Genomic DNA, 18,387 nt, shown 5'->3' with positions numbered 1-18,387 from the left:
GAACTTGTTCAATGTACTTTATAAAGTTTTCTACTTGCCTTTTCATGGAATTTTTTCTGGAAGCCTGGTGCAAAATCTGTAGCCATCTGACCAATTGCATTACAAGCTGCATATCTTACTCGTGGATGCTGAAATATTTAGCTTCAATTAGTAAGTTCACTGAACAACTGAGCATAAACTTTATAGGAACCAAATATTTTAAACTTACAGGATCCTGAAGGAAAAGCAAAACTAAATTCACTATCTCATTCAGAATCCCTTCCATTTGTTGGTGACAGCCTTCGCCAATAGCTGAAAGTGCCATCAAGCCGGCATGTCTGCATTTCCAGTCAGCTGTGTTGAGATACATTAAATGGAAACATTATTAGACAAGAAAACAAATACAGAAAATAAGAATATACAATCTCACTGTGTCCTAGTCTAGCACTGGCTTTTGCGACTTTAATTATTTGCAGTTTTGATTAATATGTTCGCTCTAGAAATCTCTAGGTTCTCCAGCAGAGAATCTAGAAGTTCCTAGAGAAAACGCTTCTCTAGGCATTTGTAGGTCCTCCAGCATGATTCTATGATCAACATTGGCAAATGTTGACCATAGAGTTGCCTGGGAGGACCTGGAGATCCCTAGAGAGGTGTTCTCTCAGGTAAAAAGAATAGTGGTTTTTTATTTGCAGTTTTTCCACATTCACGGAGGTCCTTCACCCCAAACTCCAGTGGATGTGGAAGGACCACTTTATTTTTATTCAGAATATGAATCTATTCAAGCAGTTATAACTGTTTTCCCTGATTCTACGCTGTGAAAATACTTTCCTTATTTGAACTGCAGACTAAAGTTTAAGATTTTGTTTAGTAAACTGTTACTAGAGAACTATTGGCTATTATGTACGAGATGGGGAACTGAATTTTTAAAAACACTGGAATCACAGCACTGTGATGGGTCTGACTCAAATTATTATTATCTGGTTATTAAGTGAGAAAAATTACATCCACAGGATCCTACTGAGTTTTTATTTTAGATTAACTCTGATAATAGTACTGTAATTTACATAATTTAAAAGGCAAATGTCTGATGAAACAGGAATGCCTTTTCTCATGACTGAAGGCCATGAGACGGAGTTTCAGAACCTTGGTGTCACTACCGTGGGTCTGTCACCTGTCCAAGCCAGCCAATCTTCTGAAGGTGAAAGAATGTGGTCAAAGGCCAACAATAATGAATGTAATAATCACAAAAAATGTATCAGGAAAGTCATTTGCCTCTAATCTAGGGCCACAGCTTCTTGACAATACTCTTAAATGGACATATGAATGAAAAAGAACACTAGTTCATTGCCCAATACACAAAAAGGATACATCCATGTTTGTCCAAGAACATAAGTTACATTTTTGTATTCCGGTCTACTCTGTCCCATGATTATAGGTGCTTGCTATAAAATGGATAGACAGCATATGCCTGACAATGCAAAATCTTGTGTTGGAATTTACATCCATATTATAACAAAGGTATGGAGGTCAGGCTAGAGCAAAGGGGTGAAATCTTACCATTCCAATTATAGACAAACAAGGATGAAACTAATACTCAGATACAGAATAGGAGTGAGGAAGTGCAGCCTGTGGACACCCGCTCCCGCCCACAGGCTTTTCCTGGATCCCCAGAGCCTTGGACCCCTTCCAATGTGTCCATTCCAGAAATCCAAATCAGAATAACTTCCAGTTTGATTGTCACGTGATTTGAGGACTCTGTGACCTGCCTCAGGTCCACAAAGGCAAAAAGCAGTTCTGATGTCCACTGAAGCTGCCCATCCCTTGTACAGAGTTTCTCCCTTCCCATACAGGATTAAATGACTTAGGTTATCAAGTGCAGTCAGAAAAACCTCTTTACTTGCGGAACACAATAATTATTAATGAATCTGTTTTGAGAATTTTTTTAACTTACAGAGAAGAAAAACTGATGGTCACATAATATACCATTGACTGTGTTTTGTGTACAAACAAGGGACTTTTCAGCTCTCCCTTTCAGTAGCAATACCCTACAACTCAAAAGCTAACTTTGAAGTCAAAACTACTTCTGTCAAACACTGCAAAGGTACATGGGATTTTCTTCATCCCAGCTGGTTGAAAAATCAATTAAATTAAATCAACAGAAGTACTTAGCTTATAAATTTACATATAAATACATAGGTATATATTTTTCTTTTCCATTTCATGTGTTAATTTGTACGGTTTTATATATTTGTATGTCATGCAAAATTAAAATAAAATAAAATTATTTAAAAAATATTTTTCTATATACAATCATTTATTTTAACAGCTCAATCCCCAAAATATATGTTGCAACATCTACTGAAAGGTCAAAATAACATAACTTACGATTCTGAAGCATTTGCATAATATGTTCTTTTATCATAGGCAGAACAAGTTTTCCACCAAGGCCACATGCCATTCTGTCCAATGCACTCTCACCAGCAACAGCATTGCTAAAATGTGGGCAAATTTTAAAAAAGATCTATGAATCAACAAGCTAATGTAGTCAATAAATTTAGTACTCAGTTGTGTTTCTGAAAGCATTCTTAAGTGTTCAAATCTCATAGAGAAATAGTCCGTAAACCTTTTAAAGTAGTTAAAAGACAATTTCCCAAAGGTGTTATGATCTTAACATTCATTTGCTTATGTTTCATGTTAAGCCTGCCCATCACCATATCATACATGAGTTTGTCCCAGTGTTCAAAATTCAAACTCAGTATATGAACAAATTGTTTTTTTAAACGTGCTATTCATTTTTTGTTTCCTAGCATACATATAATTTAGAAGTACAGTGTGTTCGCACCAACTGCAGGCTTGCCATCTGCAGTTTGAGCTTCCACGGATGGCAATATCCATTTTTCAATGGGTATGTGCACATGTGGTGGTGCATGTTAGCGCACGCCCATTGAAAGGAACAGGAATTAAGTGCCAAGGTGTGTGCTCGGTTCACTACTGTTGTTGAAGCGAACACAAGCATAGTTTATGTATGCGGACAAGACGCCCAGAAGAAGGTCTGTGAAGAATCTGAGTTGCGCGGCAAATTTCTTCTCACACAGGAGTGAATCTCAGTACAGCGAGGTTTCTCTCAAGAAGAGGGTTCTGTAATCTTTGTTACAAAACTATATACAAAGATTACTTGCTGTCTGGTTACCAGACAGCAAGGGACAACTGTAATCACCAAAGGAGCAAGACATCCGTCTAGAATACTCATTAACAAGTTACTTTACAAACCAACCGACCATAACAACAACCATAGAGGCAGTTACCCTAACACCAACCGTCATAACTCTGACTCTCAGTGACAGTTTAAAGTTGACAGTTGCATCAGCATTCCATGATGTACTGTTTCAAAAATGCAGGCACATGTAACAACCACTGGTACTGTAATAAGTTCTGCTACAGCTCCACCTAGTGGTCATATCCATGTCATTTTATCAGACCTGTTTACATCATGGTCCTGACATTAAGGCCCTGTATTTTTTGCTACCTGCACATGAGTGGGGTGGTGGTGGTGGTTACCAGACAGCAAGGGACAACTGTAATCACCAAAGGAGCAAACTATCTTCTAAACAACAAGATTCTAAAATCAGTGAAGTGATTCTGGCTGTATCAATAAATCTGGATGAACTATCCTTTACAGACTGATGAACAAATGGAAAACTAAAACTAATTACCAATGTACATATTCTTCATACTCTTCTGATATTTCAGCCATTCTTTTACAACTCTAGTGCAAAACTGTGTTCCCCACAGGAAACAATGCCATCCTCTTTAGAATTTTTGTATTACAGCTTTCATTTTGTGAGGAAGGAGTCCTCCTTCCTAAGGATCTGGATTTTTTAAATAAGAAAATATGTCACAGCATTGTTTGTTGCTATTTTCATCAGCCTTAATCTCATAGCTATTTGTATATCATGATGGTGCCCATTTAAAAATACAAGCATTGTATTCTTGTATAAGAATATAAACTTACTAATCTCTGCAAGGAGATATCATTTTTGCTGAGGAACTTCAGTGTGGGCATTGTGCAAAAAATTTCTACAATGGCAAAAAATTTAAAATATATCACTACTATTAAGGAAATTGCATTAGTTCAGCAGCAGTTGCACATATGCTTTGTCCAGTTAAGGGTGGGTCTATAGAATCTTAAGGCATATGGATATGCCACCTATAGGTGTCAAATAAGACAGCTTGAAATGCAAAATAACTCTTGAAAGTTATTAACTATTTAATCTGTTTGTTCCTATAAAAACTTGTAAAGCAATCTTGTTCACCTGTCAAAGTCATCATCTTCCAACTCATCAGTGTTTGCCCAGTCTTCATCTTCTTCTAGGTCAACCATCATTGTTAACATCTGAGGAACTAAAGAAATTGAACAATGTCAGTTTACAGAAAATTGCCAAAGCAGCACATGAATGCTAATAAACCTTCCAATAATTTCAGATCCCAAGACAGCTCTGGAAGCAACATGACACCAGAATACATTTCATTCTGCCACAGCAGGTATAGTTATATATTTATAGGAATTACAGATCATTGAATAGAATACAGTTGCAAGCAGGCAGCCCAAGATCCAGCTTTTATATATTCTTAGATAAACATATGTGAAACATTTGTTCCAAGTTTTTAAGAAAGCATGGAAGAGGCAACAAATACATCAAACATGATTTTCCTTGGCCCAGGAGCTGTTATACCATATGACTTTTGCCTTCATTCTAAGTCACTCAGAAGTCCAAGGCACAGGAAGTGCTTTTTCTTCTCGTAAATTTAAATAGGAGTAATTTGAGACTATTATACATCGAGTGTTTGCAGGAGGGAAATAATGTGCTCTACAGCCTCAGAAGCACATACCAAAAAAAGTCTATTTTTATGTTTCTAAGGCTTATGGTGCCCATTTTAAATTCATGATTGAAACTCTTGTTTATTTTTCTAAGACTTTAGTCAAACTTACTGACAGAAAGATTCCACCTAGAATTTACAGCTGAACAGTTCTCAAATGTTCCTTTACTAGATCTTTTAAAAAAATAATGTAATATTTTCTTCTTGAACTTATTTTGCAATTGTTTAGTATCAGTGCATGTTTAAAAAGTGTTAAAGCCTAGCAGCAGCCAATCCAAGACCAGAATGACTGTTGCTTCAGTTTTCTCAGAATTTTACTCATCTTGATATTTAACACAATTAATTATCCCAACTGCTCTACATAAACACTGATTTTTTAAACTACTAATTCTATAGAAATATAGCATATGTTGTTATAAATAAGGATGAAAAGCAGAATATTCTGTGATCAGAAGGTTGTTGGATTCCTCACAAGCTGCTTGGTAAGGTAAAAAAGGCCATCTGCCCTCTCGATCCCTGTCCATCTTGGCTGGCCATCCAGGGAGGTGAGGCAACCTTGAAATTGCTACAATCTATAATCAATGCTTCCCTCAGGGAAGGTTGTTTTCCATCAAGTTTGAAATTAGCAGTGGTGAAACCCATTCTAAAGAAACCTTCCCTTGATCCCCTGGACAAAAACAATTATCGGCCAGAATCTTTTCTTCCCTTTTTGGGTAAGGTGATAGAGAGGGCGGTTGCAAACCAGCTCCAAGCAGTCTTGGATGACACCGATTATCTTGATCCATTTCAAACTGGCTTCAGGTCAGGATACGGAGTGGAGACTGCCCTGGTCGCCTTGGTTGATGATCTCCGTCTGTGCACTGACAGGGGAAGTGTGGCCCTGTTGGTGCTCTTGGATATCTCAGTGGCCTTTGATAGCATAGACCATGGTATCCTTCTGGAACGCCTGAGAGAGTTGGGAATCGCTGGCTCTGCTTTGCAGTGGCTACATTCCTACCTCTCGGGCAGATTCCAGATGGTGATGCTGGGGGACAGCTGCTCCTCTATGAGAGAGCTGACATCTGGCGTCCCTCAGGGCGCCATTCTGTTCCCCATGCTGTTTAACATTTACCTGAAGCCGCTGGGTGAGATTATCCGGAGACATGGGGCAGGGTGTTATCAGTACGCTGATGACAACCAAATTTACTTCTCTATGTCTCGGACTGTTTCAGTAGCCAAGGAGGGCATCTCCCCCCAAATGACTGTCTGAAGTCGGTAATGGATTGGATGAGGGAAAACAGACTTAAGTTGAATCCAAATAAAACCGAGGTACTCATGATAGGTAACCCCAATCCGGGTATGGAGATAAGTTCGCCAGTTCTAGATGGGGTCACACTTCCCCTGAAAGACTGCATCCGCAGCTTGGGGGTGCTCCTGGATTCGTTGCTTCAACTGTCTTCTCGGATTGATGCGACAGCCAGGAGTGCCTGTTATCAGCTTCAGCTGATAAACCAGTTGCGCCCCTACCTGGAGCAGTGGGACCTAGAAATGGTTGTACATGCTCTAGTAACCTCTCGTCTTGATTACTGCAATGCGCTCTACATGGGGCAACCTTTGTGCCACATCTGGAAGCTCCAATTGATACAAAACATGGCAGCCAGACTGGTTGCCGGAAAATCCAGGTTTGACCATATTACACCTATTTTAAAATCATTACATTGGCTGCCTATTAGCTTCCGGGCACAGTACAAGGTGTTGGTTATCACCTATAAAGTCCTACATGGCCTGGGCCTAGTCTACTTGAAGGAACACCTCCTCCCATACAATCCTTCCCATACACGCTGATCCTCCGGGAAAAGCCTTTTACAATCTAGAAAGATCAGATTGGCGGTGACCTCCTGGAGGTCCTTCTCTGCCACCGCTCCAAAAACTTGGAATGACCTGTCGGAAGAGATTTGCCAATTATCCTCACTCGAGGCTTTCAAAAAGGAGGAGGATTCAGTTGGTTCTGGACATTATCAATTGGGGAAAACCTTTCTCTTCCGGCAGGCCTTCCCCGATTGATAATGTCCAGAACCAACTGAATCCTCCTCCTTTTATTATTTTTCTTATTTGTGGTTTGTTTATTAATTTTGTCATATTGTTATGTATTTTTAACCATGTTTTATTGTTTAATTTTATACTTGGGAGGGAGGATTGGGCTGGGGTCCTGTGGGGCTTGCTGTTTTTATTGTTGTATATTATATAAACTTTGCTGTTACCTGCCTTGATCCTCAAAACGGAAGAGGCGGAATATAAATAAATATTATTATTATTATTTCCTGTATCAGATCTATCATTTTTTCATTTTCAACAACAGTGTTTCCAATAGTGGCCCATTTAAATTAAGATTTACCATATATACTCGACTATAAGTCGACCTCATGTATAACTCGAGGGCAGGTTTTGGAGCCATAATTATGGATTTTGACATGATTCGTGGATAGGTTGAGAGTAAAATTTAGGGCCATATAACAAAGGATGTAAAGGATGAAGCAAAGGAAAACAATGCCAAAGAACTTACAAAATTCCAGGAGACATTACTGTTTGTGCTCATATTAAAAGTTGGACTGAGAATAGAGAGAAGTCAGTGCTTCCAGATTACTCTCTTGCTTTTCACCAGGGGAAGGTTCATTTTTATATAAATAAGAGTTAAAGTATAATACTATATTGAACCATGGATAAATCGACTCAGGTTTTTGGGGGTCACCTTTTTGACTAAAATTTCTAGACTTATACATGAGTATATACAGTAAAACCAAACCATAAGATGATGCAAAGAGTGGGGTTTCGACTTGCTCTCAGAAAACCCATGATCGAGCCACTTTTTCCTCTCTGTCTGCACCATCCCTACATAAGTATCTCTCAATATTATCTATGAAAACTAATACAATTATTTTACTCACTAGCTTGTGCAACAATGTTGATATGCCTTCTCAGCATAGCAGCAGCAGTTTCTGATAATGTAACTATTACTTCCAGGGCCAGCTGACGTTGCATGTTACTGAGACTAGTGTCAGCACAAAGCTGAAATCACAAAATATTTAAACAGAACATTAACAAAACAAATAGCAAAAAGAACACCAAATAATACATTGAAATGTGGAATGAGAGCATCAGACATACCTTCAAACTCAGTTGTAATGTTGGTTCTAAGTGTGGACGTAAATATTTTGGAACCGTATCTGCGATCTCTACAAGAGACTTTAGGACTGAATCATCATTTTGATAACAGGAGTCATTCACTGCCTAAAATATGAGAATTTGGTTAAGACCTCTTCACCTACAATTGCACACTCAAAACCAAGCTCTTCTGTGTTATGAAAATACTGTTCAATATTTCAAGATACTATGAACATGACAAAAATCTAACCCTAAGATCAGAAAACATACTGGAGAACTCCAAAGCTGAATGTTTCACTTAACCTGTGCACATAATTCTGGTGGGCACTTAATCACACTGCTACCTGTTGAACTTGCCCAAGTTTCTCTTTACCCATTCCTTAGGCATTATATAGCAGATGCCACATTCGTTAAACATTTATCCTACTTATAGTGGGGAAACTGAAAGCCCACATTTCCTCCACAATATCTTTTCAAGATGCTTTAATACTGCAAACATATTAATTCTATATTAATGAAAATTTGTTGATTTCTATTTTAAAAAATGTGTTGAAAAACTAGACCAACAATGACCACAGTTTGCAATATACAGTAAAAACTACATTGTGGTTGAGTCTTTACTGAAATATTAGTCTTCTGGATTTGCAGACATTATACTTAATAGAAATATGTTAAATAAATAAAAATAAATAAATTGCAAGCATGAAATCTTTTGTAGATATTTTCATATAAATTTAATGTCAACTGAGTAAAAGTATTGTGAGAACTTATTTTGTTTTCCTACTTTTCACAACCCTTTTAACTTTCATAACCCTTTTAACTTTACGGTGGCTTTTTTGCAGTTCACATGAAAAAAACTACCATGGCATTCTTAAGAAAAATGATTTAAAATGAATATTTGTTATAACCTGCTGCTAACACATAAAGAGGAAACTAAGACCCTGTGCAGACCAGCCATTAAGGCCTGCCTGGGGGCGGAGTAAAGGGGTGGAATCAGGGGGATGGCATCCACGTGATGCATGTCCTGACTCTGCCCCCAGGGCGCTGTGATGCCATGTGCCATTCCACACAGTGCATGGCATCACAGCACTCTTCTGGCACTGTGTCCACACAATGCAGCGCCAAAGGAGTGCCTTAAAGCCATGGCTACTGCACCCTGGAAAGGCCAAATCGGGGCCACGGCGTACAGTTGCCATGGCTCCGATCTGGTGCACCTGAAGGCGGCTGCAGGCCACCCCTTAGGGGTGGTCTGCACAGTTCCTAAATGAACTAGCTAGTATGTTTAATATTCAGATCCCAATCTTTACAGAAGTTTGCCAACAAGGCAAAGTACTGGCAATTGTACAGCTTAATTCCTTATTTATTTTCTGTCAAGGTTCTTTCCAAAAATTATTGATAGTACTTGAATGGAACAGCGCTGCATGCACTTGATTTTTGTTAGCTGCCCTTGAGTCGATCTCCACTCATGGCAACCCTGTCAATGAGACATCTCCAGGACTCCCACACTTGTTCTCGTGCCATAAAGTTTAAATGCATAAAGCAAAATATTTTGTACTTTGTGTACCTTATAGTGTTTTTTTAGACAACTTATTCTATTTGAAAGGCAAAGAGTAGCTTTTATTAATGGCAACATCTACCGTGATGTTCACACTAGAAATTCATACATTACTGATGCAGAAAACAGCAATACCCAAAATACTTTACATGTCACATCTTTGTCTATAGCAATATACTTGAGAAAACTTTCTGGAAAAGACTTTACCTGCAAGATTCCAGGAAGCAAGTCTGCAAAATGTTTAAGAAGGGGAAGGTTTTGCTCATTAGCAAGAACAAATGCCGCTGCAGCCCTAGCCGATAGTGTCCTGATCTAGAATAAAAATTAAATACTAACATTAGTATATCACTGTGCTCCTTAAACATTTTGAACTTGCATATACAGGGTATATGTTAAATTTACCCTAACTTTGCATTGATACCCCCATTCCTAAATCATACTCATTCTACAGACAGAGAAACAGAACATTTGATCCTTTTAAATGGTGGAAGTCACATGCCTTGATTATTTTCTAGGTAGTGCCTCATCATATCTTTGTGTTAATGTGTGCCTTTAAGTTATATGTTAACTTATGATGCCCTTATAATTTTCATAGGGTTTTCTTAGACAAGCAATACTCAGAGGTGCTTTTGCCAGTTTCTTCTTCTGAAATATAGCCTAGAACACCTGGTATTCATTGGCAGTTTCCTGTCCAAATTCTAACAAGGGCTGAGCCTGCTTTGCTTCCAAGATCTGGTGCTAGACAAATACAGCCTCTAGTTGGCCTCTAAAACAAGCTCCCATCAACACAGTGCAGGGCTGGGGGTGGAGAAAAATTATGTCTGACAATGGGAAGGTGGTGGAAAATGGACTCATTGTGGTTGCCTATACCTGTCTTAAAATCATATGAAGTAAAATAAAAGTACCTCTTCCTAGTCTTCCTTTTTCCTGTATCTTGTAGGAATGATGGTGTACTGCAGAAATCGTAGTTACTCCCAAAAATCCAATATGGATCAAGACTGCCCCCATCACAAAGCAATATTTAGCTTCCCAAATCTCAGTTGGCTTGGGAAGGAAAATTCCATCCTGTGGACCTGTACATACAAATCCATGTACATATTCCTGCATGGCAAAGGGTTGGACTGGATGGCTATTGTGGTCTCTTCCAACTCTATGATTCTATGAGCTATATAATAGAACTTCACCCAAAGTCTGAACTAGAGCAGTAACTAAAGAATATTGTTTTCAATTAACATATATTAGGTTCAACAATCAATAAAAACAGCCAACTGAACAAAAGGCAACATTTTGCAGTTTTACAGAAAGTCAGTGTATTAGACAAAAAACAGTTACAGTTGGCCCTCCTTATCCACAGATTTTTTTATACATGGATTCAAGCATCCATGGCTTGAAAATATTCAAAAAAAAGTATAAACTCCAAGTATCACATCTTGATTTTCCCATTTTATATAAGGGACACCATTTTGCTATGTCATTGTATTTAATGGGACTTGAGCATCCACAGATTTTGTTATTCACGGAGGTTCCTGGAACCAAACCCCAGCGGATAAAAAGGGGCCCACTCTTACTGTATGTGTTGAAGTATCTCGAGCTAGCTAGATTTTGTAATTTGTAATTGCTATTGCAATTTTTAATGTAATGTATTTGTTGTTTTTATTGTGTTTTATATTGTATTGCTATGCTGTATTGGCACGTGTATGTAACCCGCCTTGATCACAGGAAAGGCAGGCTAGATATAAATATTTTATTATTATTATTATTATTTGTCTGTAGCAGAAGGTCATTAGAAAGGAAAATAAACCTGTCTCCTTTGGCAAGGACTTCCACGGTAGACACTGAGAAAACACCTTTGGCAAACATCTGATGGCAACAGATATGATGGCAAGACAAAAAGGAGACCATTTTCCACAGACCTTGTACTGAAGAATGAAGTATTTCAGGAAACCTGGCCCAAAGCTATGCGGGGCTTTACAAGTCATAGCAAGCACTTTGAATCATTCCCAGAAACAGAATGTCAGCCAATGAAACTGTTGTATAAGATGAGATTCACATGCTCCCTAGAGCTGGCCCAAGGCTGAAACATTGTGACCCCATTTCTTAATATTCTTTCAAGTCAGTCCCACAAAGGATAAGTTGAATAGTTGAAACAACCAGGGCATGTGCCAGTCTTCAAGGAGAAAGAACCGCCATCCAAGACATGCTGAATCCTTGTTCTCTCGTTTGCCCTTCTGCTGACTTTTGGCTTGCTTCAATAATGTTTCAATTTGTCTGCCCTCTCCCACTCTCTAACCAGTATCAGATACTGATTCTGAGACAGCTAAGCATGATTAATATATCAAATCCTGGATGTCCGTGCTTAGCCATTTCATGTAGACACTGAATAAAACGAAGGACACTGGAGGACATTATGGAATTTAGGGGGACAATGTGGATGCTAAACAGTAGTTTTCCACAATCATCTTCTGAAACTGCCCGTACTATAAAATAATGTCTTGAAATCCATCCCAGATGGGTGGCCCAGTAGATTGTGGTCAATAGTATTGACTTCAAGTTTTCATTTCAGGCATTCAGACATTAAACAAAGATTTCTGGTATACATTCAATCTGAAAATGCCATAAGGCAAGATCCAGTTGGTTTCAAATTACCGTTGGATTCTCCTGGTCCTGCATACACTGTACCAACATTCGTTTGATGACTTCCAAATAATGCTGCTGCTGATTTCCAAAAATACCAGGGAAGTTCCTAAATGGGCAGTACAAATAATGTACATTTTAAGCATCCTTAAAAGTACGCACATTAAAAACAGTGAACAAACATGCTATTTACATATAAAGTAATATAAAATACTGCATTTCAAAGAAAACAATGACTAATCTTTCTGTATTTACTCTGTCAGCTTGTCTGAATCACTTACACTGAACAAGCTGAAAGAGGACTTAGGGTCATGGGATAGGGTACACACTAATTTAGTACAAGACAATAGTGAATTACTCAATGGCGTCACTAGGGAGTGCAGACCGCACTGGGTGATACTCTAAAAGTGGGGTGACACCCGGTGAACAGCCCCCCACCTCCCAGATGTGGGACATGGTGTCAGGGAGTGAGAGGGCCGAGTGTCCCCCATCCCTGCCCTGCGCGCTTTACTTGCAAGTAAAGCCATGCAGGACAGGAAGGGAGAGGGCCAGGTGACCTTGCCCCTGCCCACCTCCCTCCCTGGCCCACCTGGCTTTACTTGCAAGTAAAGCCACGTGCAACAGGTTGGGAGATGGTCCGATGCACCCCCTGCCTTGTGCGGTTTTACCTGTGAGTAAAACCACACGGGACAGGTAGTTAGGCATGCCCCTTTTGGCTCCGCCCCCAAACCCCCCCAGCACCGAGTGACACCCCAGTATAGGATGCCACTGTAATTACTAAAGCACCCACAAACTATGCTGTGGCTGCTAATCCACCATTATTCATTTCACTGAGAGATTCTTGAGAAGTTCACCTGGAACACAAGGTTCCCTTTAAACAAAGTCTGAAGACAGGTTTTAAAACTGGATTTTTAAGCATCAGTAACATGAAACAATTTGATCATCTTAACGCTCCTACGTAAAATACACCAATCTGCTCATTTAGGAACAATACTATACCAGAAGATATGTAGTGCGGCTTCACGCAGTCCCACATTTTGAGAGCTGACTGAGTCAAACAAGAACTTCAGGCCTTCAGGCCACTGGTTATTGCCTTCCTCATCTAGAACAAAAAGAAGTCCAACACTTTGAAAAGATTCCTTATTAACTTAAAATGAAAAGGAAATAACACTATTTAAACAAACCATTAAAATAACTACTATTATTCTACAATTAAGGGAAAAACTTGCTAGGTTTTATAGCAACTTTTTATTTGTTTTGGACTTTCAGTTGCCAGAACTTTTTTTTAAAAAATTCTACCTTAAGAGAATTTGCAGGGCTGTACCTTCATACTAGATCCAATTTTTGCCCACTTGTTGAGTAAACTGAATGAACCAATGAGGACTCAGTAAGCCAATTTATATATTCCATTGATTAAACAAGTCTACAGGGATTAACCATGGTATTTATCCCTTATGCCCACCCCTCAGATTTCTACACAACCTTAGGACCTGAATAATCCTCCTGTATTCTGAGGGTCAAATCTGAAGTCCTCAGTATTACAGCAGGTGAAAGAATGTATGTAAAAAGTCCAGGTACAGCAGTAGGCATGTAGTGTGTTGCTTACTATCCTGAAGAACTGAAGCCAAACATTGATAGGTAAAGATCTTGGAACTCTATTGCTGCAGACCACCCCTAAGGGGCGGCCTATAGTTGCCTTCAGCTGCGCCGGATCGAGGCCATGGCAACCGCGTGCCACAGCCCCAATCTGGCCCTTCCAGGATGCAAAAAGAAGCCATAAAAAGTGGCTCCTTTTTGCGCCCTGGAAAGGGTGCAATAGCCACGGCTTTAAGGTGCTCCTTTGGCGCTGCGTCGTATGGATGCAGTGGATGAGTAGCACTGTGACACCATGTGCCATGTGCATTGGCGTGCAGCGTCACAGCACCCTGGGGGCAGAGTCGGAGCATGCGTCATGTGGACGCCACACCCTGATTCTGCTTCCAGGCTGGCCTTAATGACTGCTCTGCACAGTACCTTACTCTACAAATAAAAATGAATCGTGTACAGAAATGGCATTCCCATTAAAGTTATGGAAAAGCTCCATAAGGAGCATGATGTGCTTGCTGCAATATACACAGTGCTCTGGATTGATACAGTCAAATACAAATATAATTTTTCTAAAAATGTAAATTGAAATTTTAAATTGTCTTTTTAGAATAATTTTTCAGTGTGTTATACTTTTGTTTCAACTACAGAACGGAACTCAACAGGTGAGCAAAAAATTATAAAAATAGCAATAGTCAACAATATAGAAATGTAGCAGCTCCCTTTGAGATCTGTCCAAAAGACCCTCCTTTATATACTATTCTGAAGCAATGTCCTTCTCTGTAGCTGCACTCACTTCTAGAATAAACCACTTGGGCTTCTCCTTCTTACTTTATTCATTTAAAACAAATTTACTTCTTTTTTCTAGGTAAACCCTCTCCAAGGTGGTTCACAGAATAAAATTTAAAAAGGCAGTAAAGTTGTTAATTTAAACAACTTTTTACTATCAAGTGGAAACTTTTCTCCTTCAAAGGTTTTCTATAGGAGGATAAGATTGGACAAATAAGGCCACTATTTCTGAACTATATTGCCTCTGCAGGTTTTTTCTCCTTCAAAATATCCCTTTTCTTCTTTGCATTTTATCATTTATTGCAAAGTTATGCTACACACTGCCTTCAGCATCTTAAGAAAGAGTAGCTAAGAAATATAAATAAATATCACATACCTATTAGATTTCTGGCCAATTCAGCTACAATGTCACAGATTTTTCTCCTCATACTGGACTGTGTTTCTAACTGAATAATCATAAGCAGTTCACTTTTGATGGCAGTCTGAACTTCAGGGGGTAATGCTGGATAAACTTCATCAAAGGAAGCTGACAGAAGTCTCCGTAAGAGCACAGCAGCCATTTGTCTTGCCTAGTAAACAGGTATACATTATAATGTTTGTTGGGGAAAACAATTCTAGGACAATATCGTGTCGTTCTGTTCTTTGTTATTTCCCACATAACTATGCACAAAATATAAATGCTAAACCAAGGTGCTGACCCTGCCACATCCTTTTTGGCATCCTTAGTCATATAGCTAGTTCTCTTCAACTATTTATCTTCATGGTTGGTACAGGTACTAAACAAAGCACTTGACTCTACTGCAGAAGAAGCTGACACTTAGAACCATATAGTAAAGACATTGATAAACTTAAGAGCTTGATGAACGTCTGCAATATGTTAATATTTACAAAGAAGCATCCTTCATGAAAGATTCATAACCCAGCCTAATGATAATATGAAAAAATAAGGTGAATGAAGTACAGACTAAGTATTGTTTTAAAGTGTATTGTTTAGTGCTTTAATGTCTTTTTGAGTGCATATTTTAAATATGGTTTTAATGTGGCTTTTTCTCATTTTTTAAAATTATAATCTTTTAAATTTCTTTGTAGGCCTCCTTGAGTCCCAGTCTTGGAGAAAAGGCAGAATATAAATAAATAATATTAATGTGAGTAATAATAATAATAAGTATCTACTAATATATATATAAAGTGAATTAGTATTTTAATTATTATGTTTACTAACTAGTAGTCTTTCAAGGAAAGGAAATAAAATTGCACACATTTTCCACCCAATATTAACCAATGGAAATATACCAATAGTGAATATATCAGTATATCTAGAATTACAAATGAAATATGCCAGCTGTGCCGGTACAACATAATGTTTCAGTTATTTCAGCTCAGAACCTGATAAGGCTTTAATTCTGTCAGGACCAGTTCGGGGGGTAATTCACTTTCTGTGCATTCAAAATACAGGAGTATAATAAATATTTGAAACATATTGTAGGAAATGTTGTGGTGAATGAAAGAAACAGGAAAAAAGGAGATGGCTTATATGCAGATCATGTGAGAAGCCAAACTATAAGACCAGTGCCTAAAGACCACAGAAGCAGGAAATCTGGAAGACTGGACAACCATGTCCTTTTTTTGTGTTGATCACCATAAAAGTGACATGCAATACAGAGTTGTATGTACTGTTACAACAGAAACAACTGAGGATTGTTAGAAGATAAGATGGCTTCACCTGCATACATACCATTATAGTCAATGACTGATGGTGATACTGAGATGAGTTGCTGTTAATTAATCACTTCTTGGCCTTTTGACTAAGATCAAGTGCAGTTGGTGTTAATTATGTACACTATGGTATATCACTCAATGTATGAACATTCTCAGTAAGTTATTATGACTTGATCATTTGCTTATGTTTCTTGACAACAGTTGCTAAATTATTGAGGGAAAGTTATGACCTAATATACAATCAGTAAGGCAGAGAGGATTGGCTAGCAAAACCCTTTAAGAGGATTAAACACCGTAATGAGGGAATTCCAAGACACCATGAGCAGAGATGCACGTTAGCTATGTTAGACTGCTTTCCACTGAAAACTCCTGCAAATGTCCCCAATGAAAACCTCTACACTGTTGCCTTTCTGAGTTAGAAGAGCTAATTAACAGTAGAATGCTGAGCAGAATCTCTCTGGAAATGCAATAGCTTCAATAACACAACTAGCTTTGATACTAGCTTTGCATCTATGAACAGGATAGGTTTTTTCTCTCTGGAGCTTTACTGTTCCTTTTAAATAGCTCCTCCATTCAGAGTTGCTCCATCAGCTTTTCATTCCTTCTGCCCTCCCTCATATCATCTGATACCACCCAGAAATGTCTTCCTAGCCTTGAAAACAGATTTTCACAAGGCATGTGGGCTGCATAGAAATAAAGATGGGAAAGCTCTATTCCATTTACAGAATGAAAGCTATGGTCCCGGCTAATGGGGTTATTCAAGCCATGGCTTGAGATCTTGGTTCTACATGCAAAATGGCAAACTGATTTGCTAGTCAACCAGAAAAGGGAGTTTATCATCTGTGTGTGCAAAGTGAGGAGGGAATACACAAGCACTGCTTTTAACACTGAACATTAGCATTAATTCTATAGAAATAGTTGCCAATTATTTGTTCTTTAGCATATCTATAATTAGAGTACAATTTAATTCTTCTCAGATGTAATTCTAGCTAACAAGTTTAAACAGAATTTGAAATGACATTAGTACAGCATAAAACACTTCTGTAATGTTGGTATTATTTTTTTGTTGTAGATAATTAGATGTTTCTTGGAAAAAAAAATACCTCTTCAGCAACAGCAGTATTTCTGATAGCTTGCAGGAGGAATGTAATCTTAGATTGGCCTGGTATGTTCTCATATGTTTCCTGTGAAAGAAAGAAAGAAAAACATAAGAAAGGTTACCACTATAAAAGAAAAAAAGAGTTAGCCAATTTGCTATGTACTATGTAAACCATTTTTTAAAAAGCAGAAGAGCTGGACCAGATCAAAGGCCTATTTGGTCAGGTATTGTGTTCCCATGACTGGCAAAACATAAACCTATGATCAGCCCAAAAGCAGCCCATAAGATTAATCATCCTGTCTCACTGTCATTGCCCAGTGACTGATATTCAGAGGCATGCTGCTTTTCATCCTAGAGGTAACGTATCATGACTACACAGAAACTAGATTAAACCAAAAAGAGAACAAACAAAATCCAAACCAAAACTGTATTCATGTTAGGGTTATTTTGTTTATACACATAGTTCAATCTAAGCCAATATTTTGCATCAAAATCAAACTTAAGAAACTACACTTGTCCCTCCATATTCGCTAAGGTTAGGGGCACAAGACCCCCGTGAATATGGGAAAAAAGCAAATGACAAAAACACCATGTTTTAACCTGAGAGGACACTTCTCCAAGAATCTCTAGGTCATCCAGTACAACTCTGTGGTCAAGAAACCGACAGACACTGAACATAAAAATGCACCAGAGAAGCTACAAATGCCTAGTAGTGTTCTCTCTAGAAATCTTTATGTCTTTCAGTGCAACTTTTAGTTAAAGTTGACCATAGAGTTGCACTGGAGGACCTAGATATTCCTAGAGAGAACCTATTAATCAAATCCGTGAATAATCACATCCGCAAATATCAAAGCCGCAAATATGGAAGCATCATGGAGAGAAGCTTTTAAATTTTCTGAAACAATGAGAGGCTCAGGGTTTCCTCTATTTCCAGAAAGTAAAGACATCCTAAATTATTCCATTTCAACAAAATGTCTACTGAGAGAACACATGGAGATGTATGGCAAGT

The 18,387-nt window shown here is 38.4% G+C and overlaps 1 protein-coding gene across 2 annotated transcripts in view; it reads right to left on the bottom strand.

Annotated features, from left to right (window-relative positions):
* Positions 1–18,387, bottom strand: part of LOC149319170 (importin-5) — a 46,521-nt gene that overhangs the window by 23,097 nt on the left and 5,037 nt on the right. For both annotated transcript variants that reach the window (XM_089511187.1, XM_089511186.1), the window contains exons 2-12: positions 17,383–17,463; positions 14,937–15,129; positions 13,187–13,289; positions 12,200–12,296; positions 9,761–9,865; positions 8,002–8,124; positions 7,782–7,902; positions 4,293–4,380; positions 2,365–2,471; positions 209–333; positions 39–128 (exon numbers count right to left, since the gene is read on the bottom strand). In XM_089511187.1, the coding sequence (XP_089367313.1) occupies positions 39–128; positions 209–333; positions 2,365–2,471; positions 4,293–4,380; positions 7,782–7,902; positions 8,002–8,124; positions 9,761–9,865; positions 12,200–12,296; positions 13,187–13,289; positions 14,937–15,129; positions 17,383–17,463 (1,233 nt within the window). The remainder of the gene's footprint in view (positions 1–38; positions 129–208; positions 334–2,364; positions 2,472–4,292; positions 4,381–7,781; positions 7,903–8,001; positions 8,125–9,760; positions 9,866–12,199; positions 12,297–13,186; positions 13,290–14,936; positions 15,130–17,382; positions 17,464–18,387) is intronic.

The sequence above is a fragment of the Sceloporus occidentalis genome, unplaced genomic scaffold (assembly GCF_023333645.1).
Source record: "Sceloporus occidentalis isolate IW3139 unplaced genomic scaffold, rSceOcc1.0.p SCAF_2, whole genome shotgun sequence".
Lineage (NCBI taxonomy): Eukaryota > Metazoa > Chordata > Lepidosauria > Squamata > Phrynosomatidae > Sceloporus > Sceloporus occidentalis.
This window is presented reverse-complemented; position numbering and strand designations above follow the sequence as displayed.